Source organism: Bufo gargarizans, chromosome 5, assembly GCF_014858855.1.
Source record: "Bufo gargarizans isolate SCDJY-AF-19 chromosome 5, ASM1485885v1, whole genome shotgun sequence".
NCBI classification, from domain to species: domain Eukaryota; kingdom Metazoa; phylum Chordata; class Amphibia; order Anura; family Bufonidae; genus Bufo; species Bufo gargarizans.
Genome location: NC_058084.1, coordinates 481,676,236 through 481,702,318, shown reverse-complemented (window position 1 = coordinate 481,702,318; position 26,083 = coordinate 481,676,236). Strand labels below are relative to the sequence as shown.

General features: G+C 48.5%; 2 protein-coding genes across 2 annotated transcripts in view; one reads left to right on the top strand and one right to left on the bottom strand.

The window, feature by feature from the left end:
- The window catches only part of LOC122939172 (gastrula zinc finger protein XlCGF26.1-like), a 1,061,774-nt gene that overhangs the window by 433,631 nt on the left and 602,060 nt on the right, over positions 1 to 26,083 (top strand). The gene's annotated exons all lie outside the window — the stretch shown is intronic.
- Positions 1 to 26,083, bottom strand: part of LOC122938190 (zinc finger protein 850-like) — a 76,251-nt gene that overhangs the window by 6,680 nt on the left and 43,488 nt on the right. The window contains exons 5-6 of the mRNA XM_044293554.1: positions 5,901 to 5,970; positions 5,757 to 5,821 (exon numbers count right to left, since the gene is read on the bottom strand). Coding sequence (XP_044149489.1) covers positions 5,757 to 5,821; positions 5,901 to 5,970 — 135 coding nt within the window. The remainder of the gene's footprint in view (positions 1 to 5,756; positions 5,822 to 5,900; positions 5,971 to 26,083) is intronic.

Below are 26,083 nucleotides of genomic sequence, written 5' to 3'. Positions count from 1 at the left end.
GAGCACGTCCTGGAGAGTCACAGCGCAGACCTGAGGGAGTCGTTACCACCTTGGTGTAATGGGCTAGGATCAACGGGAACACTCCTATGGTTTCCTCTTCTCCTGTCTACTAGTATGTTTGGGGCAGTTTCTATGTATTATACCGTAGCTGATCTCTTGCTCAGCCGACCTCTCTTCTGTAGCTCACCTTGTTTGGAGAGCAGCTCCTGACTGGTTAGCCTCGCTGTAAATATTCCTAGTTTCTGCAGGGGCTGCTGGTTATAGTGTAAGCTCTGTGCCTTTCAGTCCAGTAATCCTTTTATTTTCTAGTATCTCTCCTAGTTTTCCTCATCGGTGAACCTTTGTTCTTATGGTCAGTCCAGTCTTTACCTCTGATTCTTGTAGTCTGTATGTGGTTGGGGGGAGGGGATGTTCCATGTTTCAGTCTCTCCTGCCTTGATTCTAGTTCAGCTCTGCTCAGTTTGGGTTGGGTCTTAGTGTCCTCCTGTTGTCCGTTTTAGGGTCAGTTTTACAGATTAGGAATTTTCATAGGAATGTCTTAAGGGACAGTGATGTCTGGTATTAGGGTCAGCATGTAAGGACAGATCTAGGGAAGGTTTCAGGGAAAGCTCCAGTCAGGGCCACTTATTGTCTGTTCAAATCATCCGTTCACCATATAACCCCCATCATCCGTCTGTTCCATTGTCTGATTACCATCCCCATCCTGTTCTAGTCATCTACTGGGGGACACTAAGTACCTGAGGAAGGCGCCTGCTATAGGGGAAGTCCAGTTCAGGGTTATTACGGTTACAAACTCATCTCTGTTTCATTTAGTGTTCACTACTCACCTGGACTCTTATCTGTAGGGATCTCCTCCTTGTATTCCTCATCGCCCCTCACATCTGTCTCTGTAGGGATCTCCTCCTTGTATTCCTCATGGCCCCTCACATCTGTCTCTGTAGGAATGTCCTCCTTGTATTCCTCATCGCCCCTCACATCTGTCTCTGTAGGAATGTCCTCTTTGCATTCCTCATGGCCCCTCACATCTGTCTCTGTAGGGATCTCCTCCTTGTATTCCTCATCGCCCCTCACATCTGTCTCTGTAGGAATGTCCTCCTTGTATTCCTCATCGCTCCTCACATCTGTCTCTGTAGGAATCTCCTCCTTGTATTCCTCATCGCCCCTCACATCTGTCTCTGTAGGAATCTCCTCCTTGTATTCCTCATCGCCCCTCACATCTGTCTCTGTAGCATTAATATTGTTCAGATCTTCATCCTGATTCAAAATGTGCGAAACAAATATTGTGAATTACAGGACAGTTGGACAAGTTGAGAGGAATATTTTAGATGCCTACAAATGATCCTTAAAAGAGTTATCCAACTGTAAACTTGTGTAATAGACCCCTTCAGAGAGGCGGACCCCCGGTGGAGTTCATACTTACTTGGTCCCTGCCTCTGTGTTCTGGCTTCATTGCTCCACTGTCGACTCTGCAGGTGCTTTGTCTGTGGAAATCAACACACTGTTGACAGGGGGGGCGGTGGGTGGAGATAGTTGGGGGGTTGGGAGCAACTGCTGCAGCCAAGAACTGGCAGCAGCGGTGACCTGTGACCAATGTGACACATGACTGAGTGACGTACTGCATGGGTGGCAGGTGCTCCCCTGCCCTGTCAACTGGATGTTGATTCTCAGAGACCCGGGATCTGCAGAGGTGCCCATGTATCGATGGAGCTGGAACCCACCAGCAGGGATCAGGTAAGTATGAATCCAGCCACTCTGAAGGGGTCTGTTAAAAAATTAGGCTGGATAACCTCTTTATAGGGATTATCCCACAAATTAAGAAGTAGGAATTCTACCAGCGACTGGTTTCCCTGGATTCCAACATGACTGCACCACATGGAAATTGCCCGTCTAGTCTTCTGCAGGGACAGGAACACAGAGAGGTTACAAGGCTCCTCTCACCATCTCCCTCCAGTGTTTTCTGAAATACTACACCAGGATGGATGCAACTAAATATGTATTTACTCATTACCAATGTAATACAAACCATGGGAAGGAGTCAGGCTGGGGTCATGGCAGACAATTACAACTGCAGTGCACATGGCGAAAATGGTCCGCATTGCTGGGGTAAGGTGCCTTAGAATTCAGAACAGGCAAGTTAATGAAGACCAGGGCACAGCTGCAGGAGTGAGGGGGCACTGTGGCCCTCCCAGGAGCAGTGGGCCCCAGCACTTGATCGTTTGACATCTAAGATGTGGAATAACCGTTGTGAGGGGATGCATTGAAAAGAGGGAAAAAACATCTCTTGGTTAAGGTGAAAAGCTGAGGAATTTTAGGGAGAAAGGTCGGATACACTTTTAGGATGATCTTATTGAAATCTTTCAGGTAAGACTCACTGATGCGAAGGGGCTGTAATTTCCTGACCCTACGAGCCAAGGTAATGGCATCTGGGAAAACAGTTTTAAGGGACAAGAATCTCAAACTCAACTCCTCAAGAGTATCGCAGAGACCCCTGAAGTTAGGTCCCAAAGAGGAATGGATTGTTTTGGGGCCGGTCGGATCCAGGATGTAGCCTTAATGAACATTTTGATCCATCTATAGTCTGCAAGGGGAAGGTCCAGAAAACAACCCAGGGCTGAGATCTGTACCTTTAGGCTCCTGGGTCTAATGCCATTATCATATCCCTTCTGAAGAAAATCCGAACATTTGATTTAATTAAGGCTACTTTCACATTAGCGGCCGACATCTTGTAGTTTTATTCCGGCCGCCTCTCAGCATGTTTGCCCGGAGAAGGCTGCCGCTAATGTGAAAGTAGCCTGAAAAGGGGCCGAACATTCAGATTCGTACCAGGAGCAAAATCTCCTCCAAACTTCCCTGTAAACTGGTGAGAAAACTTCCTTGGGACTCTGCTGTAAGGTAGATATTACTCTGACAGTCCCTGAATTTTCAGGATTTCCCTCTCAGGATTCAAGCTTTCAGGATTTCTGCATCTGGACCTTTCGATACAGAAGAGGGCCCTGGAGAAGAACAATATTTTATCTTAGATAAAGAGGTTCTGGGTCTTCCAGAAATAAATACTTCAGGATCGGGAACCAGCTGTGCTTCAGACAGAATTAAGTAATTTGAATGACACTGGTTGCTTTTATCCATATATTGTTCAGGACGGCCGGGATAAAAGGAAAAGGAGGAAATGAGCATGCTAGGCCCATATTCTATTCCTGAGCACCTCACCCCTTTTTGCTGGTATCCATAGGGACTTACATTCCAAAGAATCCCTCATTACAGGTTTTCTGGAAAAGTCCACGAAAGTAAAGCCCGTCTTCTCAGTCTGGGAAGAAGAATTGTTTGGTTTAGGCAGTAAGAATCAATTTCTGGAGAGAACAGACGTAAAACTGGCTCCAAAGAACTGTGGAGATGCAGAAGGTCATTAACCCCCAAGATGTCCATTGCTTCCTTTAATAAGCAGTGGCTCTTTCTCCAGAAGACTGATATTTTTCCCTGTATCCTCTCAAGTTTGAGAATTGGCAGAAATGAGTGTTGGTCAAAAAAATCTTCCTGGTGTCTGGAGAGAAATCTGATTTCTTGATGTTCACGATTCAACAATTCTGCAAAATCCACAATTTATAGGTAGTCTGGAGAATTGGAGTGGATTCTGCTATTAAAAGAAAATTGTCCAAACTATGATGATATCTCTTTCTCTGAGGAAGGCCAGGATCTCTACTACTAGGTTTTTGAAAAGTCACTGGGCAGAGGGTGCCCACAGAGAGGGCTCTGAGTGCCGCATCTGGCACCCGCGCCATAGGTTTGCCACCACTGATCTAGGCTGTTCCGACTTAGCTTTTAGGAAATGTTGGGCGCAGTGGTTATGTTAGTGCAGGTACCGTAATTTTCGTTTGCAGGGATGTCCTGATTGGAAAACCTGGACTACTACAGACTGGAACCGTATCGTCTTTAGTGACAATTCTAGGTCCTCTTTGGGATCCAGTATGGAGGTCTCCTAGTGAGCGCTTCAATCCTTTGCTATGGAGCGACATACTGCCCTAACTGCTGGTGTGATGATGGTGGGAGCCATCGCACACGACAGTCGGTGACCCCTAGTAGTGGTCCGAGGGGCACTAACAGCTCAGCGATATGTGCAGCACATCCTGCCGCCACATGTGTTCTTCTCAGCACTTTTCAGCTGGAAATGCTCTCCTGCGCACAGCGAGGCTTCTCCAGGAAGGTCTCCTCCTGTTTTATTGCTTATAAAGCATTTATGGGAACATCTGAAATGTGAGCTTCAGCAACCTATGAGTGTGCAGGATCTACAGGAGCATCTGTAACATCTGTGGGCAAATGTACCCTAGGATACCATACCAAACATGCTAGAGGCCGCGTCTCGTCTTGTGTCCGGGCTAGAGGCCGCGTCTCGTCTTGTGTCCGGGCTAGAGGCCGCGTCTCGTCTTGTGTCCGGGCTAGAGGCCGCGTCTCGTCTTGTGTCCGGGCAAAGGGTCGCTTCAGCATGACATGATCATCCCATACAGCTGATTTGAGAAGGTCTAGAAAGGGTCTGGGATGGGCTAGGGGACCCCTACCATGCAAGGTACTTGCCAGTCTAGACATGGGCTGGAAGGAGAGGAAACCCCCATACAACCCTAACAAAGATCCTACAATTTGATAGAACAGGAAATTTCCACTCAGGAATCCTCTCTGCACCTGTCCTCTGTAGAGACAGGAAGAGCACTGGAGGCTGGAGCGGCCTATTGACTTCTCTGTGTTCTAGTCCCTACAGAAGACCAGAAGGACAACCTACATATGGTGAGGTCATGGAAAACGTACTAGAAAAAGTTATCTGGAGTAGTGCATACCAACACTTGAAGTACAGAAATGCAGAAACCGCTGCTCTCCAGTATAGTATTCAACCTTTTTAGCTTCGTTACTCCCTCCTCTGCAGCTCTGGTCTCTTCATTCTCTGTGGGTGGGCAGCAGCTCATCCCATGTGACCATCAAGCACCTGCATCTCCCAGGAGTGCACTGCAGCCAGCTCTTCCTAAGCCCCTCTCCCCCCCCGTGTAGAGATACAGCTATATACCTCCATGAATATACAAGTAGGGATGAATGAAAGGAGTCTGCACTGCTTCTCCACGAGATGACTGCACCGGCACCGACAGGAGGAGGGAGCAGAGAAGATACTGAGCATGTGTCCATCCCTGAATGCAGGAGAAGGTGGACCAGAAACCTAGTCACAGAAGAAACAGCAGGGGGCGCTACCAGAAGGGAAATGTACTGTACATAAAAATACAACCAATATTATTACTGCATGTACATAGTAATAAACCTTCATCAGAAATGCCCCATTCACTGCACTGTGACACTTGTTATGTAATAACCCCTTTATTATCATGACAACCACAAATGACCCGACAACAGTCGTCGTCTGAGCCTAATGGCTGCAGGTCTCCCAGAGGCTGGACCTAGATATTAGATGGCGGCTCACAGCCAATAACCTTGTACACATGCATCCTCAGCACGGCCGGACATGCTGCAGGTGGTTTCCGTGGAGGAGATCGGCTTCTACCAGACGCGTCCGGACTCGTTCCTCTCGGGGACATAAACCTATTGGTTCCTTATTTCCACCAGTGGTCTCCATAGCCAGAGACTTGTAGGAAGAAGCAGAGAACATGGAGCGTCTGTGGTCGGCTGTAATCCCGCCATCTCCAGCTCATTACACCAGTATAAACCTAGAATACTACTGGATAAAACAAGGCGTCCTCCTACAGAGGAGGAGACATCTCCATTACCTGACCATTCTGTGGAAGGAGAGGACGCGGACATCTCTCTGGTGTTGTCCTCTGACTGGATCTCTCTACAGGAGACACAGAGACTGGACTCAGACTTTACAGACAGCGAATTCCAGGGCATTTGTATTTAGTCCTGTCCGTTACCTGGAGATGTGAGGGGCTGGTCCTCCTCCATCTTGACCTCCTTGTACAGACCCTTGTGTCCTTCTAAATACTCCCACTCCTCCATGGAGAAATAGACAGCGACATCCTGACACCTTATAGGAACCTGACAACACAATGACACCGTCATCACCCAGACCCCTCCAGTGCTGTGACTGTATAATGTCCCAGCATTCCCGGCGGTGTCACCTCTCCAGTCAGCAGCTCCATCATCTTGTGGACGACTTCTAGGATCTTCTCATTGTTCTTCTCATGTATCAGATTACTAGACGTCTTCTTCACCGTGGAGCAATCCTGTTCATTGAAGACATAATAATAAATGTCACCATGTACATTCCAGAGTCCATCACTTCTACAGCCATGTCCACCTGTAATTACCATAGATAATGGTGTAATGTGACATCATCAGAACCTCTCACCTCTCCAGTCACATCCCCTGTAATTACCATAGATAATGGTGTAATGTGACATCATCAGAACCTCTCACCTCTCCAGTCACATCCCCTGTAATTACCATAGATAACGATGTAATGTGACATCATCAGAACCTCTCACCTCTCCAGTCACATCCCCTGTAATTACCATAGATAATGGTGTAATGTGACATCATCAGAACCTCTCCAGTCACATCCCCTGTAATCACCATAGATAATGATGTAATGTGACATCATCAGAACCTCTCCAGTCACATCCCCTGTAATCACCATAGATAATGGTGTAATGTGACATCATCAGAACCTCTCACCTCTCCAGTCACATCCCCTGTAATTACCATAGATAACGGTGTAATGTGACATCATCAGAGCCTCTCACCTCTCCAGTCACATCCCCTGTAATTACCATAGATAATGGTGTAATGTGACATCATCAGAACCTCTCACCTCTCCAGTCACATCCCCTGTAATTACCATAGATAATGGTGTAATGTGACATCATCAGAACCTCTCACCTCTCCAGTCACATCCCCTGTAATTACCATAGATAATGGTGTAATGTGACATCATCAGAACCTCTCACCTCTCCAGTCACATCCCTGTAATCACCATAGATAATGGTGTAATGTGACATCATCAGAACCTCTCACCTCTCCAGTCACATCCCCTGTAATTACCATAGATAATGGTGTAATGTGACATCATCAGAACCTCTCACCCCTCCAGTCACATCCCCTGTAATTACCATAGATAATGGTGTAATGTGACATCATCAGAACCTCTCACCTCTCCAGTCACATCCCCTGTAATAACCATAGATAATGGTGTAATGTGACATCATCAGAACCTCTCTCCTCTCCAGTCACATCCCCTGTAATTACCATAGATAATGGTGTAATGTGACATCATCAGAACCTCTCACCTCTCCAGTAAGCAGGAAGAGTATCTCCAGGGTAAGATCTAATATCCTCTCCGCCATCTTGTCCTCGTCTCCATCCATTATCTGGTACTGATGATGTCATCGGACAATCCTATATCACAGGAACCTGAATGGAAGAAGAGGAGTCAATGTAGAATCCGCATGAAATCCCATAGAAATGCTTATAATGACCGGAGATGATGAGGGACATTTGGGAGAAATCAGAGGAGATGAGGTCTTCTCTCTATTGTCTGGACTGAGGACTGGAAGATCTCGTCAGGGCAGTTCCTCCATGTATGAGGTGACAGCAGTGTAAAGTATGGTGCACCCTGACACTGGCCGCAGTGATGATACCAGTAATGTAAACCATCATGGTCACAGTGGTCATGTGACACATACTGGTATCACTGCTGGGATACATCCTCATAACATGGACGTCTATGGGAGATGACGACCACTGCTGGAGACACTGGTGGACGCCTCCCAGGTCCCTCTCCGGCAGAGACTTCAGTGTCCCCGACGTCAGGAAAGCAGCGCATGCGCAGGATGTCAGTGCGGCCTGTGACTGACAGAATACACTGCACTACTGAAGCATCGACTGCCACAATACACTGCACTACTGAAGCATCGACTGCCACAATACACTGCACTACTGAAGCATCGACTGCCACAATACACTGCACTACTGAAGCATCGACTGCCACAATACACTGCACTACTGAAGCGTCAACTGCCACAATACACTGCACTACTGAAGCGTCAACTGCCCCAATACACTGCACTACTGAAGCGTCAACTACCACAATACACTGCACTACTGAAGCGTCAACTGCCCCAATACACTGCACTACTGAAGCGTCAACTGCCCCAATACACTGCACTACTGAAGCGTCAACTGCCCCAATACACTGCACTACTGAAGCGTCAACTGCCCCAATACACTGCACTACTAAAGCGTCAACTGCCCCAATACACTGCACTACTAGAGCGTCAACTGCCGCAATACACTGCACTACTGAAGCGTCAACTGCCGGAATACACTGCACTACTGAAGCGTCAACTGCCACAATACACTGCACTACTGAAGCGTCAACTGCCGGAATACACTGCACTACTGAAGCGTCAACTGCAGCAATACACTGCACTACTGAAGCGTCAACTGCCGCAATACACTGCACTACTGAAGCGTCAACTGCCACAATACACTGCACTACTGAAGCGTCAACTGCCACAATACACTGCACTACTGAAGCACCAGCTGTGACAGACATCACACACTGCACTACTGAAGCATCAGCTGTGACAGACATCACACACTGCACTACTGAAGCATCAGCTGTGACAGACATCACACACTGCACTACTGAAGCATCAGCTGTGACAGACATCACACACTGCACTACTGAAGCATCAGCTGTGACAGACATCACACACTGCACTACTGAAGCATCAGCTGTGACAGACATCACACACTGCACTACTGAAGCACCAGCTGTGACAGACATCACACACTGCACTACTGAAGCACCAGCTGTGACAGACATCATACACTGCACTACTGAAGCTCCAGCTGTGACAGACATCACACACTGCACTACTGAAGCATCAGCTGTGACAGACATCACACACTGCACTACTGAAGCACCAGCTGTGACAGACATCACACACTGCACTACTGAAGCACCAGCTGTGACAGACATCATACACTGCACTACTGAAGCACCAGCTGTGACAGACATCATACACTGCACTACTGAAGCATCAGCTGCCACAGACATCATACACTGCACTACTGAAGCACCAGCTGTGACAGACATATACACTGCACTACTGAAGCACCAGCTGTGACAGACATCACACACTGCACTACTGAAGCACCAGCTGTGACAGACACCACACACTGCACTACTGAAGCACCAGCTGTGACAGACATCACACACTGCACTACTGAAGCATCAGCTGTGACAGACACCACACACTGCACTACTGAAGCACCAGCTGTGACAGACATCACAGACTGCACTACTGAAGCACCAGCTGTGACAGACACCACTACTGAAGCTCCAGCTGTGACAGACATCATACACTGCACTACTGAAGCATCAGCTGTGACAGACATCACACACTGCACTACTGAAGCACCAGCTGTGACAGACATCACACACTGCACTACTGCCTGCGGCTCCCGGCTCCCCGGTACCTGCTCCTCATGCCGGGGCTCTCCCTCCCGCTGTCCGGACATCAGAGCCTCTTTACAGGACGTTTCCAGCAGAACTTCCTCTTTCCCTCAGGTTCCTGGAGTTTTCATCTCCCAGCATGCTTTGCGGTGTGACGTCACAGGGCTGGCCCCGCCCAGCACACTGGTCAGTCAGCACTAGCCCCGCCCCCTACACCTCCGGCGGCCATGTTAGTACACCTAGACATGGCTCCTGCTCCTCTCCTCACATCACTGAGGTCCACAGGCGCTTCTCTCACCATCTCCAGAGCCCCAAACACTGGGAGCGGCCAGCACAGCCGTATCTAAGCCTCTCATGTGAGATACAGCCTGCTGAGCCTGGATCACAGCTTCTCTTGTGTGATACTGTCTGCTGAGCTGTGTATCTAATCCTATCCTGTGTGATACTGTCTGCTGAGCGGTGTATCTAATCCTATCCTGTGTGATACTGTCTGCTGAGCGGTGTATCTAATCCTATCCTGTGTGATACTGTCTGCTGAGCCGTGTATCTAATCCTGTCCTGTGTGATACTGTCTGCTGAGCCGTGTATCTAATCCTATCCTGTGTGATACTGTCTGCTGAGCTGTGTATCTAATCCTCTCCTGTGTGATACTGTCTGCTGAGCTGTGTATCTAATCCTATCCTGTGTGATACTGTCTGCTGAGCTGCTGTATCTAATCCTATCCCGTGTGATACTGTCTGCTGAGCGGTGTATCTAATCCTATCCTGTGTGATACTGCCTGCTGAGCTGTGTATCTAATCCTATCCTGTGTGATACTGCCTGCTGAGCTGTGTATCTAATCCTATCCTGTGTGATACAGTCTGCTGAGCGGTGTATCTAATCCTATCCTGTGTGATACTGTCTGCTGAGCTGTGTATCTAATCCTGTCCTGTGTGATACTGTCTGCTGAGCTGTGTATCTAATCCTGTCCTGTGTGATACTGTCTGCTGAGCTGTGTATCTAATCCTGTCCTGTGTGATACCGTCTGCTGACCCCCTGTATCTAATCCTCTCCTGTGTGATACTGTCTGCTGAGCCGTGTATCTAATCCTATCATGTGTGATACCGTCTGCTGAGCCGTGTATCTAATCCTATCCTGTGTGATACCGTCTGCTGAGCCGTGTATCTAATCCTATCATGTGTGATACCATCTGCTGAGCCGTGTATCTAATCCTCTCCTGTGTGATACCGTCTGCTGAGCTGTGTATCTAATCCTATCCTGTGTGATACTGTCTGCTGAGCTGTGTATCTAATCCTCTCCTGTGTGATACTGTCTGCTGAGCTGTGTATCTAATCCTATCCTGTGTGATACAGTCTGCTGAGCTGTGTGTCTAATCCTATCCTGTGTGATACTGTCTGCTGAGCTGTGTATCTAATCCTGTCCTGTGTGATACTGTCTGCTGAGCCGTGTATCTAATCCTATCCTGTGTGATACTGTCTGCTGAGCTGTGTATCTAATCCTCTCCTGTGTGATACTGTCTGCTGAGCCGTGTATCTAATCCTATCCTGTGTGATACTGTCTGCTGAGCTGTGTATCTAATCCTCTCCTGTGTGATACTGTCTGCTGAGCTGTGTATCTAATCCTCTCCTGTGTGATACTGTCTGCTGAGCTGTGTATCTAATCCTATCCTGTGTGATACTGTCTGCTGAGCTGTGTATCTAATCCTATCCTGTGTGATACTGCCTGCTGAGCTGTGTATCTAATCCTCTCCTGTGTGATACTGTCTGCTGAGCTGTGTATCTAATCCTATCCCGTGTGATACTGTCTGCTGAGCTGTGTATCTAATCCTATCCTGTGTGATACTGCCTGCTGAGCTGTGTATCTAATCCTATCCTGTGTGATACAGTCTGCTGAGCTGTGTATCTAATCCTATCCCGTGTGATACTGCCTGAGCTGTGTATCTAATCCTATCCCGTGTGATACTGCTGAGCTGTGTATCTAATGCTCTCCTGTGTGATACTCCCTGCTGAGCGGTGTATCTAATCCTATCCTGCGTGATACTGTCTGCTGAGCTGTGTATCTAATCCTATCCTGTGTGATACTGTCTGCTGAGCTGTGTATCTAATCCTATCCTGCGTGATACTGTCTGCTGAGCTGTGTATCTAATCCTATCCTGCGTGATACTGTCTGCTGAGCTGTGTATCTAATCCTATCCTGTGTGATACTGTCTGCTGAGCTGTGTATCTAATCCTTCCTGTGTGATACTGTCTGCTGAGCTGTGTATCTAATCCTATCCTGTGTGATACTGTCCCTGCTGAGCTGTGTATCTAATCCTATCCTGTGCGATACTGTCTGCTGAGCTGTGTATCTAATCCTATCCTGTGTGATACTGTCTGCTGAGCTGTGTATCTAATCCTCTCCTGTGTGATACTGTCTGCTGAGCTGTGTATCTAATCCTATCCTGTGTGATACTGTCTGCTGAGCTGTGTATCTAATCCTATCCTGTGTGATACTGTCTGCTGAGCTGTGTATCTAATCCTCTCCTGTGTGATACTGTCTGCTGAGCTGTGTATCTAATCCTCTCCTGTGTGATACTGCCTGCTGAGCTGTGTATCTAATCCTATCCTGTGTGATACCGTCTGCTGAGCTGTGTATCTAATCCTATCCCGTGTGATACTGGCTGAGCTGTGTATCTAATGCTCTCCTGTGTGATACTCCTGCTGAGCGGTGTATCTAATCCTATCCCTGTGTGATACTGTCTGCTGAGCTGTGTATCTAATCCTATCCTGCGTGATACTGTCTGCTGAGCTGTGTATCTAATCCTATCCTGTGTGATACTGTCTGCTGAGCTGTGTATCTAATCCTATCCTGTGTGATACTGTCTGCTGAGCTGTGTATCTAATCCTATCCTGTGTGATACTGTCTGCTGAGCTGTGTATCTAATCCTATCCTGTGTGATACTGTCTGCTGAGCTGTGTATCTAATCCTATCCTGTGTGATACTGTCTGCTGAGCTGTGTATCTAATCCTATCCTGTGTGATACTGTCTGCTGAGCTGTGTATCTAATCCTCTCCTGTGTGATACTGTCTGCTGAGCTGTGTATCTAATCCTATCCTGTGTGATACTGTCTGCTGAGCTGTGTATCTAATCCTCTCCTGTGTGATACTGTCTGCTGAGCTGTGTATCTAATCCTATCCTGTGTGATACTGTCTGCTGAGCTGTGTATCTAATCCTATCCTGTGTGATACTGTCTGCTGAGCTGTGTATCTAATCCTATCCTGTGTGATACTGTCTGCTGAGCTGTGTATCTAATCCTATCCTGTGTGATACTGTCTGCTGAGCTGTGTATCTAATCCTATCCTGTGTATCTAATCCTATCCTGTGTGATACTGTCTGCTGAGCTGTGTATCTAATCCTATCCTGTGTGATACTGCCTGCTGAGCTGTGTATCTAATCCTATCCCGTGTGATACTGTCTGCTGAGCTGTGTATCTAATCCTATCCTGTGTGATACTGTCTGCTGAGTTGTGTATCTAATCCTATCCTGTGTGATACTGCCTGCTGAGCTGTGTATCTAATCCTATCCTGTGTGATACAGTCTGCTGAGCTGTGTATCTAATCCTATCCCGTGTGATACTGCTGAGCTGTGTATCTAATGCTCTCCTGTGTGATACTCCCTGCTGAGCGGTGTATCTAATCCTCAGTTGTGTGATACGGGAGGAGCTGGTCACATGGCGCAGTGTCGCTGTCACATGACCCGGGTGCGACTGCCAAGGGCCGATCTATTCCGATCCCTCGCGCCTCTGCACACCGGCCTCAGATTGCGCCTCGGTCACTCGCTGCCTCCATCTATGACATTTAAATCAATACCCCGATTAATTAACCCCTTAGTGACCACCCATACGTGTTTTTACGGCGGTCACTAAGGGGCCTTGGGCTGGAGCGACGCCTTTTTACGGTGGCACTTCAGCCCAAGTTAGCGATAAAATCACGCGCTGTAGCTCCGTGGCCGCAGCTACCGGAGGAAGGGGCAGCGATCAGAGACCGTGACAAGCGCTCTCTGATCACGTGATCGCCGCCATACTCTTTATCACGGCTATCACAGAAAACGTCAGCCGGTGGGTGTCAGTCAGTGCCGTCCATTACCGGTCTATTAGGGACGGTCCGTTATTTAAATTTCTTTCTGAGCTGTACAGAAAAAGCAATGGCTCAGGCTGGGTTCAGACCTGAATGTACGCTCTGTATGCGCGATTGTACGGGCGTTTGCAATCGCGCATACAGAGACAAGCGAACGCCCACTGAAGTCTATGTACGGGAACGCGCGAGAAGACGCCCCAAAGAAGCTCCTGTACTCCTTGGGGCGTCGGGCGTTTTACAGCGCGATCGTACGCGCTGTAAAACGCTCAGGTGAGAACCCAGCCTCAGAGATTGTTCAGTGCGGAGCAGCCTCCGAATGTCTCTGCTCTGACCACTCTGACACCGCTTCAGATAGCGGGGACTCCGATTCCATCCCCAGACCCCATAGCCCTATGGCGGTAGAAGGCGCCACTCCTCTCGCGGCGCACATCTTCATTTCCATGCGCTCTGTAGGAAAAAATCTGTCTTGAAATTGACACTTTTGTGTAAAAAATTAAAAATATTTTCTTTCCGCCTGCTTTGCATTAATTTCTACAAAAAACTAGGGGGTCTAAATGCTCACTACACCCCTAGATGAATACCGTAGGGGGTCTAGTTTTCAAAATGGGGTCCATTATGGGGGTTTTCTATCGTTTTGGCAGCTCAACGCCATTACCAGTGCGCAATGGGGCCGGAACCATTTTCAAGCAAACTTTGTGTTCTGAAAACAACTGGGTGCTCCTTTATGTTGGGGCCCTGCCGCTTGTCAAGACCTAAGATTAGGGCCACAATGGGGGTATTTCTGAAGACAGGAGAAACGGGGCGATACATTTTGGGGTGAACATCTTCATTTTCATGTGCTCTGTAGGAAAAATATGTCTTTAACCACTTCCCGTCACACTAACGCCGATAGGCTTCAGGACAGCGGCGCTCTCAGGTCTCAGCGACGCCTATTGGCGTCATCTCGTGAGACCCGGGATTTCCTGTGAACGCGCGATCATAAGGAGTGTGCAAGTATAACTACAGCCTGCCGGCGGCCATCATAAGGAGCGCGCAGTGTGCAAGTATAACTACAGCCTGCCGGCGGCGATCATAAGGAGCGCGCAGTGTGCAAGTATAACTACAGCCTGCCGGCGGTGATCATAAGGAGCGCGCAGTGTGCAAGTATAACTACAGCCTGCCGGCGGCGATCATGAGGAGCGCGCAGTGTGCAATATAACTACAGCCTGCCGGCGGCGATCATAAGGAGCGCGCAGTGTGCAAGTATAACTACAGCCTGCCGGCGGCGATCACAGGAGCGCGCAGTGTGCAAGTATAACTACAGCCTGCCGGCGGCGATCACAGGAGCGCGCAGTGTGCAAGTATAACTACAGCCTGCCGGCGGCCATCATAAGGAGCGCGCAGTGTGCAAGTATAACTACAGCCTGCCGGCAGCCATCATAAGGAGCGCGCAGTATGCAAGTATAACTACAGCCTGCCGGCGGCCATCATAAGGAGCGCGCAGTATGCAAGTATAACTACAGCCTGCCGGCGGCCATCATAAGGAGCGCGCAGTGTGCAAGTATAACTACAGCCTGCCGGCAGCCATCATAAGGAGCGCGCAGTATGCAAGTATAACTACAGCCTGCCGGCGGCCATCATAAGGAGCGCGCAGTATGCAAGTATAACTACAGCCTGCCGGCGGCCATCATAAGGAGCGCGCAGTGTGCAAGTATAACTACAGCCTGCCGGCAGCCATCATAAGGAGCGCGCAGTATGCAAGTATAACTACAGCCTGCCGGCGGCCATCATAAGGGGCGCGCAGTGTGCAAGTATAACTACAGCCTGCCGGCGGCGATCACAGGAGCGCGCAGTATGCAAGTATAACTACAGCCTGCCGGCAGCCATCATAAGGAGCGCGCAGTATGCAAGTATAACTACAGCCTGCCGGCGGCCATCATAAGGAGCGCGCAGTGTGCAAGTATAACTACAGCCTGCCGGCGGTGATCATAAGGAGCGCGCAGTGTGCAAGTATAACTACAGCCTGCCGACGGCGATCATTGGCTAGCAGGCTGGAGATGTGATTTTTTTAACCCCTAACAGGTATATTAGACGCTGTTTTGTTAACAGCGTCTGATATACCTGCTACCTGCTCCTCTGGTGTCCCTTTTGCTTGGATCGACCACCAAAGGACACAGGTAGCTCTGTAAGTAGCACCAAACACCACTACACTACACCCCCCCCCCTGTCACTTATTAACCCCTGATCACTAGAGATGTCCCGGCGAACATAGCTTGTTCGCGTTCGCTGCTGCAGGCGAACATATGCGATGTTCAGTCCGCCCCCTATTCGTCATCATTGAGTAAACTTTGACCCTGTACCTCACAGTCAGCAGACACAATCCAGCCAATCAGCAGCAGACCCTCCCTCCCAGACCCTCCCACCTCCTGGACAGCATCCATTTTAGATTCATTCGGAAGCTGCATTCACAGTGAGAGGAGGGACAGTGCTGCTGCTGCTGCTGCTGATTCCATAGGGAAAGCGTTAGCTAGGGCATTGTTCTGTGTCCACGCCAGTCCTGAAGGACTCATCTGATCTCTGCTGTAAGGACAGCACCCCAAAAAGCCTTTTTTAGGGCTAGAACATCAGTCTGCTTTTCTTTCCCCCCCCCCCCCCTGTGTAATCTAATTGCAGTTGCCTGCCAGCGTGTGTGTCAGGCTCACAGCATATACTGTGCCCACTTGCCCAGTGCCACTACTCATATCTGGTGTCACAGTAGCTTGCCACTCGCCCGCCTGCCGCCACCACAGCCGCTTCACTTGATCCCTCAGAGGAGTTATTTACACATCAGTTGGATGAAATTAGTGATGCGCAACCATTATTGCCAGGGGATGTAGATAACAGGGATATGTCTCAGTCAGGCAGCATTACACACATGGACGTACAGTGTGATGATGATGTTGTACCCGCTGCTGCTTCCTTTGCTGAGGTGTCAGATACAAGTGAAGTGGTTGATGATGACGATGTGTCCGTGGATGCCACGTGGGTGCCTGCTCGAAGAGAAGAAGAAGAGGGGGAAAGTTCAGAAGGGGAGACAGAGAGAAGGAGGAGACGAGTTGGAAGCAGGGGGAGGTCGTCGCCAGGAGCTAGTGGCACAGTCAGACAGCATGTATCGGCACCCGGGGTCAGCCAGACAGCACGCCAATCAACGCATGCTGTTGCCACCACCAGAATGCCGTCATTGCAAAGCTCAGCAGTGTGGCATTTCTTTTGTGTGTCTGCCTCTGATAGCAGCGATGCCATTTGCAACCTGTGCCAAGAGACACTGAGTCGTGGGAAATCCAACACCCACCTAGGTACAACTGCTTTGCGAAGGCACATGATCTCACATCACAAACGCCTATGGGATCAACACATGATGACGAGTAGAAGCAGCACACAAGCTCAAAGCCACCATCCTCCTCCTGGTCCAGCATCTTCAGCCACGTCAACCACTGCTGTCCTCCTTGCCCCCTCTCAACCACCCGCCACTCCGTCTCTCACCTTGAGCAGTTCCTGCTCATCTGCCCACAGTCAGGTGTCTGTCAAGGACATGTTTGAGCGTAAGAAGCCAATGTCACAGAGTCACCCCCTTGCCCGGCGTCTGACAGCTGGCTTGTCTGAACTCTTAGCCCGCCAGCTTTTACCATACAAGCTGGTGGAGTCTGAGGCCTTCAAAAAATGTATAGCTATTGGGACACCGCAGTGGAAGGTATCCGGACGAAATTTCTTTGCACAAAAGGCAATCCCCAACCTATACTCTATTGTGGAAAAGGAAGTCATGGCATGTCTGGCACACAGTGTTGGGGCAAGGATCCATCTGACCACTGATACCTGGTCTGCAAAGCACGGTCAAGGCAGGTATATCACCTACACTGCGCATTGGGTAAACCTGGTGACGGCTGCCAAGCATGGAATGCGTGGCTCTGCAGAGGAGTTGGTGACACCGCCACGACTTGCAGGCAGGCCTACTGCCACCTCCTCTACTCCTCCTACTCCATCCTCTTCCATAACCTCCTCGGCTGAGTCCTCTTCTGCTGCGGCATCTGGCTGCACATCAACTGAATCCCCCCAGCTCCCCAGGGGCTATTCCACATCCCGGATACGACAGTGTCACGCCGTCTTGCGGTTGACTTGCCTGAAAGCAGAGAGTCACACCGGACCAGCACTCCTGTCTGCCCTGAACGCACAGGTGGATCAGTGGCTGCCCCCGCACCAACTGGAGATCGGCAAAGTAGTGTGTGACAATGGAAGCAATTTGTTGGCAGCATTGAATTTGGGCAAGTTGACACATGTGCCGTGCATGGCACATGTGTGTAATCTGATCGTACAATGCTTTGTGCATAAGTACCCAGGCTTACAGGATGTCCTGAAGCAGGCCAGGAAGGTGTGTGGCCATTTCAGGCGTTCCTACACGGCCATGGCGCACTTTTCAGATATCCAGCGGCGAAACAACATGCCAGTGAGGCGCTTGATTTGCGACAGCCCGACACTTTGGAATTCAACACTCCTAATGTTTGACCGCCTGCTCCAACAAGAAAAAGCCGCCAACGAGTATTTGTATGACCGGGGTGCTAGGACAGCCTCTGCAGAGCTGGGAATTGTTTTGCCACGTTACTGGACGCTCATGCGTAATGCCTGTAGGATCATGCGTCCTTTTGAGGAGGTGAGAAACCTAGTCAGTCGCACCGAAGGCACCATCAGCGACATCATCCCATTTGTTTTCTTCCTGGAGCGTGCCCTGCAAAGAGTGCTGGATCAGGCCATAGATAAGCGTGAAGAGGAAGAGTTGTGGTCACCATCACCACCAGAAACAGCCTTGTCAGCATCGCTTGCTGGACCTGCGGCAACGCTGGAAGAGGATTGTGAGGAAGAGGAGTCAGAGGAAGACCAACCACAACAGGCATCCCAGGGTGCTCGTTGTCACCTATCTGGTACCCGTGGTGTTGTACGTGGCTGGGGGGGAAGAACATACCTTCAGTGAGATCATTGAGGACGAGGAACGGGACATGAGTAGCTTGGCATCCAACCTTGTGCAAATGGGGTCTTTCATGCTGTTGTGCCTGTTGAGGGACCCTCGTATAAAAAGGCTGAAGGAGAACGACCTGTACTGGGTGGCCACGCTACTAGACCCCCGGTATAAGCAGAAAGTGCCTGAAATGTTACCGAATTACCGCAAGTCGGAAAGGATGCAGCAGTTCCAAAATAAATTAAAAAGTATGCTTTACACAGCGTATAAGGGTGATGTCACAGCACAACGGGAATCTAACAGGGGAAGAGGTGAAAGTAATCCTCCTCCTCCCACGACCACGCCGGCAAGGACAGGATGCTTTACAGATGTGTTGTTGATGGAGGACATGCAGAGCTTTTTTCAGTCCTACACATCGCCACAGCCCTTCGGGGTCCACCCTCAGAGGATGACTCAACCGACAGGTAGCAGACTACCTTGCCTTAACTGCAGATATTGACACTCTGAGGAGCGATGAACCCCTTGACTACTGGGTGTGCATGCTGGACCTGTGGCCTGAGCTATCCCAATTCGCGATAGAACCTCTGGCCTGCCCCGCTTCAAGTGTCCTGTCAGAAAGGACCTTCAGTGCAGCAGGAGGCATTGTCACTGACAAAAGAAGTCGCCTCGGTCAAAAAAGTCTAGATTACCTTACCTTAAGGTGAATGAGGCATGGATCCCGAAGGGACTGACAGTGGGCGATACATTCGACTAAAAAAGGTCTGATGAGATGAGCTGCCTAGGGCTAAAAATGGTCCACACGCTGCTGTATTTTATCTCTGAATGCCGGATGACTTGCGTGACTTCTCCGCCACCAACTAGGGTTCAAGCCGCAATGTTTTAGGGCACTTTTTGCTTGGGAAACATCAATTTCTCTGGCCGCTTATACAGCAGCGGCTGCAGCAATACCTAATTTTTCAGGCATGTGTACATGCCTAATTTCTCTGGCCTCTGGTGCTGCACTGTGGCTTCAAAAACCAAACAAAAAAAAAGGCACATACATGTGTCAATTCCCCTTCGTGATCGTTACCTTGTTGTGGTGAAGGGGCTTGCGTATCACAATGAAGCGACCACCGCTATGAGTGTGTTGGCAATGGCAATGTTGGCACACCCCAGATGATAAGGTCGTTGCTTCATTGTGAACAGACCAAAAGCGATCGGCTAGATAATTTTGCATAGAAAAAACATTAATTTTCTTTGTGATCATCTAAGGCGATCATTAAAGCCTACTAGGCCAACAATGGGCCCACACTGCAGAATCATTGTTTTCTGGGTCACTTAACTGTCACTGAACTCACACAGCACAACCATAGGCTTTGAAAAAACCCTTGTTTGTTGAAAAAACCCTTCTGCCAAACGTGCGCACGAGCACAGTCATCACTACACCAAGATTGACGCATAGAGGAATAAAATTTATGTCATGAGTGTGTCAACTATTGACGACTCTTTGCGGTTGTCTAAAATCTATTCCATACACGTCCCCTGATAGGGGACGTAACAGGGATTAAGCTGATAGGAATAGTACTACTTAGCACACCTTATAATAATAATAATAATACAAACCGGATTCCCAAAAAGTTGGGACACTAAACAAATTGTGAATAAAAACTGAATGCAATGATGTGGAGATGGCAAATGTCAATATGTTATCTGTAATAGAACGTAGATGACGGATCAAACGTTTAATCCGAGTAAATGTATAATTTTAAAGGAAAAATACGTTGATTCAAATTTTCACGGTGTCAACAAATCCCAAAAAAGTTGGGACAAGTAGCAATAAGAGGCTGGAAAAAGTAAATTTGAGCATAACGAAGAGCTGGAAGACCAATTAACAGTAATTAGGTCAATTGGCAACATGATTGGGTATAAAAAGAGCTTCTCAGAGCGGCCGTGTCTCTCAGAAGCCAAGGTGGGTAGAGGATCACCAATTCCCACAATGTTGCGCAGAAAGATAGTGGAGCAATATCAGAAAGGTGTTACCCAGCGACAAATTGCAAAGACTTTGCATCTATCATCATCAACTGTGCAGAACATCATCCGAAGATTCAGAGAATCTGGAACAATCTCTGCGTAAGGGTCAAGGCGGTAAAACCATACTGGATGCCCGTGATCTCCGGGCCCTTAAACGACACTGCACCACAAACAGGAATGCTACTGTAAAGGAAATCCCAGAATGGGCTCAGGAATACTTCCAGAAACCATTGTCAGTGAACACAATCCACCGTGCCATCCGCCGTTGCCAGCTGAAACTCTACAGTGCAAAGATGAAGCCATTTCTAAGCAAGATCCACAAGCTCAGGCGTTTTCACTGGGCCAGGGATCATTTAAAATGGAGTGTGGCAAAATGGAAGACTGTTCTGTGGTCAGACGAGTCATGATTCGAAGTTCTTTTTGGAAATCTGGGACGCCATGTCATCCGGACCAAAGAGGACAAGGACAACCCAAGTTGTTATCAACGCTCAGTTCAGAAGCCTGCATCTCTGATGATATGGGGTTGCATGAGTGCGTGTGGCATGGGCAGCTTGCATGTCTGGAAAGGCACCATCAATGCAGAAAATATATTCAGGTTCTAGAACAACATCTGCTCCCATCCAGACGTCATCTCTTTCAGGGAAGACCCTGCATTTTTCAACAAGATAATGCCAGACCACATTCTGAATCAATCACAACATCATGGCTGCGTAGGAGAAGGATCCGGGCACTGAAATGGCCGGTCTGCAGTCCAGATCTTTCACCTATAGAGAACATTTGGCGCATCATAAAGAGGAAGGTGCAACAAAAAAGGCCCAAGACGATTGAACAGTTAGAGGCCTGTATTAGACAAGAATGGGAGAGCATTCCTATTTCTAAACTTGAGAAACTGGTCTCCTCGGTCCCCAGACGTCTGTTGAGTGTTGTAAGAAGAAGGGGAGATGCCACACAGTGGTGAAAATGGCCTTGTCCCAACTTTTTGGGGATTTGTTGACACCATGAAATTCTGATTCAACATATTTTTCCCTTAAAATGGTACATTTTCTCAGTTTAAACTTTTGTTCCGTGATTTATGTTCTATTCTGAATAAAATATTAGAAGTTGGCACCTCCACATCATTGCATTCAGTTTTTATTCACGATTTGCATAGTGTCCCAACTTTTTTGGAATCTGGTTTGTTCTAGTGGACGTAACAGGGATTAAACTGCTAAGAATAGTACTACTTAAAGAGGACCTTTCACTACTCTACAAACGAAAAACTAACTATACCTGTGGGCAGAGCGGCGCCCAGGGGTCCCCCTGCACTTACTAGTAAGTCTGGGCGCCGCTCCGTTCGCCCGGTATAGGCTCCGGTGTCTGCGCTTCTCTGACTGTTTTCTTGTAGGAGGCGTGTCCCTTGCTGCACTGCTGGCCAATCACAGCGCACAGCTCATAGCCTGGCTATGAGCTGTGCGCTGCGATTGGCCAGCAGTGCAGCAAGGGACACGCCTCCTACAAGAAAACAGTCAGAGGGAGCGCAGGCACTGGAGCCTATACCGGGCGAACGGAGCGGCGCCCAGACTTACTAGTAAGTGCAGGGGGACCCCTGGGCGCCGCTCTGCCCACAGGTATAGTTAGTTTTTCGTTTGTAGAGTAGTGAAAGGTCCTCTTTAACACACCACTCCTATCTGGTGGCACAGTAGATTGCACGCGCAGTGCCCCAAATTGGATGTAGGAGGACCGACCAAGCATCTATTTCCATCTCCCGGTTCCTAAAATCGATTTCATATACACGTCCCCCGATAGGGGACGAAACAGGGATTAAACTGGTAGGAATAGTACTACTTAACACACCTTATAATAACACAGAGAGAGGCAACGCAGAGAGAGGAGTCTGAGGAAAAGGAGTCAGAGGAGGAAGGTGGCTTTGAGGAGGTGGAAGACCAACCACAACAGACGTCCCAGTGGGCTTGTTGTCACCTTTCGGGGACCCTTGGTGTTGTACGTGGTTGGGTGGAGGAAGAGACCTTCAATGACATCAGTGAGGACAAGGAACGGGACATGGCTAGCTTGGTATCCAACCTTGTGCAAATGGGGAGTTTGCGGTTGTTTGCGGTGCGTTAAACGGGGAGTTTGGTCTGTCATAGTTTGGTCTGTCACTGTGAAGCGGGCGTAACCCTTACACTACCTGATCGATACAACATCATACCTGATGTTTTAAAGCACGTTATTCCAAACAATTTAGGAATGTTAGGTGATTTATGCCCTTTATGGATTAAAACCAGACTCTGCGTCAACTATGTCATTTTCCATGGGAGTTTTGCCATGGATCCCCCTCCGGCATGCCACAGTCCAGGTGTTAGTCCCCTTGAAACAACTTTTCCATCACTACTGTGGCTAGAAAGAGTCCCTGTGGGTTTTAAAATTCGCCTGCCTATTAAAGTCTATGGCGGTTTGCCCGTTCGCGAACAGTTGCGGAAATTCGCGTTCGTGAACGGAAAATTTTATGTTCGCGACATCTCTACTGATCACCCCATATAGACTCCCTGATCATCCCCCTTTCATTGATCACCCCCCTGTAAGGGTCCCTTATCACCTCTAGTTACTTAGCTACTAGTTAGGTAGTTAGCGCCCAGCCCACCGCACCGCAGTCACCGATTAGTCGCTGATTAGCATCATCGCTGTCGCTAATCAGCACTAGTACTATAGTACTTGATCAGCTGGCTTGGAAAATGACCCGAGGTACGAGGTCTGCAAAAAAAACAGGGGAAGATGGATTCCTTCCTGGCAAAGGGAAGCCCACCCGGAGATATTCAATCATCTCAAACATCGCAAACACCGCAAATACCTCTGCCACCTCGCCAGCGGAACTCCCGAGCCGAGGAAGCCGGGAGTAGTCCTGGATCCAATACAGCGCTAACCTCACCAAACGCTTTGTCCGACGTACTCCATTATACATACGCTGGAGGTGAGAGGCCCGGAGAGACCCGGAGAGACCCGCGGACCTGGAGCTGAGGGATTACAGGAGCGTGCTGCCCCTCCGATTTCACTCCTGGGCTCCCCCACAGTGGAACAGCTGCCACTTGGATTACAACACAGTGGGGAGACCCAGATGATTGAGGTGAGCGACCATACTACTTTAACCATTCAGGCGATCCCTACCAATGATCAACCTGCTTCAAGCAATCTCTTGAAGGACATGCTAGTTCTTTTTAGCGAGTCTATCCATAAAGATCTGCGTCGGCGCGAAATCACTTAGTGGAAGCAGTCTTATAGATGTGTTCTTCTTTTATTCATTTTTTATTGTTTCTGAATAAAAGAAGAACACATCTATAAGACTGCTTCCACTAAGTGATTTCGCGCCGACGCAGAACCTCTTTTCATTACCACGATTTTCTTTTGGGGGACTGGACATCCCATCCAAGAGATTACAAAATCTGCGGCTGCAGTCCTGGTGCAAAAGTCTTTTTTGTATTAAAGCTTACAGTAGAGTTGTGCCTGCCGGAGCACAACTCCATAAGGTGAGTTTGGTTACTTCCCACTTTGATATCCTCATCCGGTGAACATATTACACTATTGTGCACTCTCTTTCTTTGTCTGTTTCCCTGTTTCCGAGGGGAAATTAGATTCGTCCGTGACCTACATATCCATAAAGATCTAACTTCCTTGGTCCGACCACTTCAGACTGCAGTAGCAGAAGTGGAAACCAGGGTGGACTCTATTGAACTTAAAATGGGAGAGTATGCTGTTTCTTATAACCAGATGAAAGAGGCACATAAAGATCTGCTAGAAGAAATAGATCGACTTAAGGTAAAAGTGGTCGATCTAGAGGACAGATCACGTCGGAACAATCTCAAATTCCGGGGGATTTCAGAGGAAATTGCGCCGAAAGATCTGACCCCTTACCTACAGAATTTAATGAAAGCCTTGATTCCAGAACTCTCTCCATATGATCTTACTCTGGACAGAGTGCATAGGGTGATGAGACCAAAACATCTCCCTAACTCCTCACCTAGAGATGTTTTGGTGCGGGTTCATTTTTTCCATATTAAAGCTGCACTACTGGCGACATCTAGGAAATCAGACATTTTACCTTCTCCGTATGGTCATATTAAGATCTTTGCAGATTTGTCTATTACTACTCTACAACAACGCCGATTGCTTAGTCCATTTACTTCAGCTTTAAGATCTAATAATATCCCCTATAGATGGGGGTTCCCCGACTAAAGATTTGATTTACCACTTGGGGGCTGCCCATGTGGTAAATTCTTTAGAATCCGGGAAGCAACTGTTAGATGCTTGGAATATAAAGATGGAAATCCCGGTCCAAAGTTCGCTTACCCCCATGAACTCTGGTTGGCAAGTAGTTACTCAGGGCAAGGGGTCCCTCCACCGGTGAATAGCATGGGCGTCAGTGGAATAGGGTTCTCTATGGCAGCGCTGAGCAGCGCCTCTCGGCCAAGAGCCGAAGTATATGCCCTATAAAATGGTCATCGGTATTAGGCTACTTTCACACTAGCCTTCGGCTGTCCGCTCGTGAGCTCTGTTTGAAGGGGCTCACGAGCGGACCCGAACGCTTCCGTCCAGCCCTGATGCAGTCTGAATGGATGCGGATCCGCTCAGACTGCATCAGTCTGGCGGCGTTCAGCCTCCGCTCCGCTCGCCTCCGCACGGACAGGCGGACAGCTGAACGCTGCTTGCAGCGTTCGGGTGTCCGCCTGGCCGTGCGGAGGCGTGCGGATCAGTCCAGACTTACAATGTAAGTCAATGGGGACGGATCCGTTTGAAGATGCCACAATATGGCTCAATCTTCAAGCGGATCCGTCCCCCATTGACTTTACATTGAAAGTCTGGACGGATCCGTCCGAGGCTATTTTCACACTTAGCTGTTATATGCCAAAATAATGCAGACGGATCCGCTCAGGCTACTTTCGCACTTAGAAATTTTTCTAAGTTATTAATGCAGACGGATCCGATCGAACGCTAGTGTGAAAGTAGCCTTAAATGCCGATTTAATGTTTGTCAAAAAAGTTTTTTTTCTTTATTATTTTCCTCGGTTTTATGCAGATTCATTTGTTATGTATGTTTTGTTCAACAGTGCATTAATAGAGAAGTTTGTCAACGGGTACTAATTTCGCGGGGGGGTGCTGGGAGGGAAGTACGCTCTGCACTGATGAGCAGCTTCTCCAGAATATGGACCCCTACCTTTCTCCTCTTCTATGGTTCTTAAAATTGTTGTAGTGAATACGAAGGGCCTTAACAGCCCATTTAAGAGGTCCATGGTCTGGAGGGAAGCAAAAAATTTGAGGGGAGACATCATCTGCGCAACTGAAAAACGCATCTGCTGAAAGAGGATGCCTATAAACTTAACAATCCCCACTTTCCTTATGTCTTTCATTCCCATTATGTGAAAAAGCAGAGAGGGGTCATGGTGGCAATCAAAGACTCGGTTGCTTTTCAGTTGCTTAAGTCCATAATAGACCAGAACGGCCGATATATTATTATTATAGCATCAATAAATAACTTGATATATACTATGGTTTTTGTATATGCTCCTAATAAGCA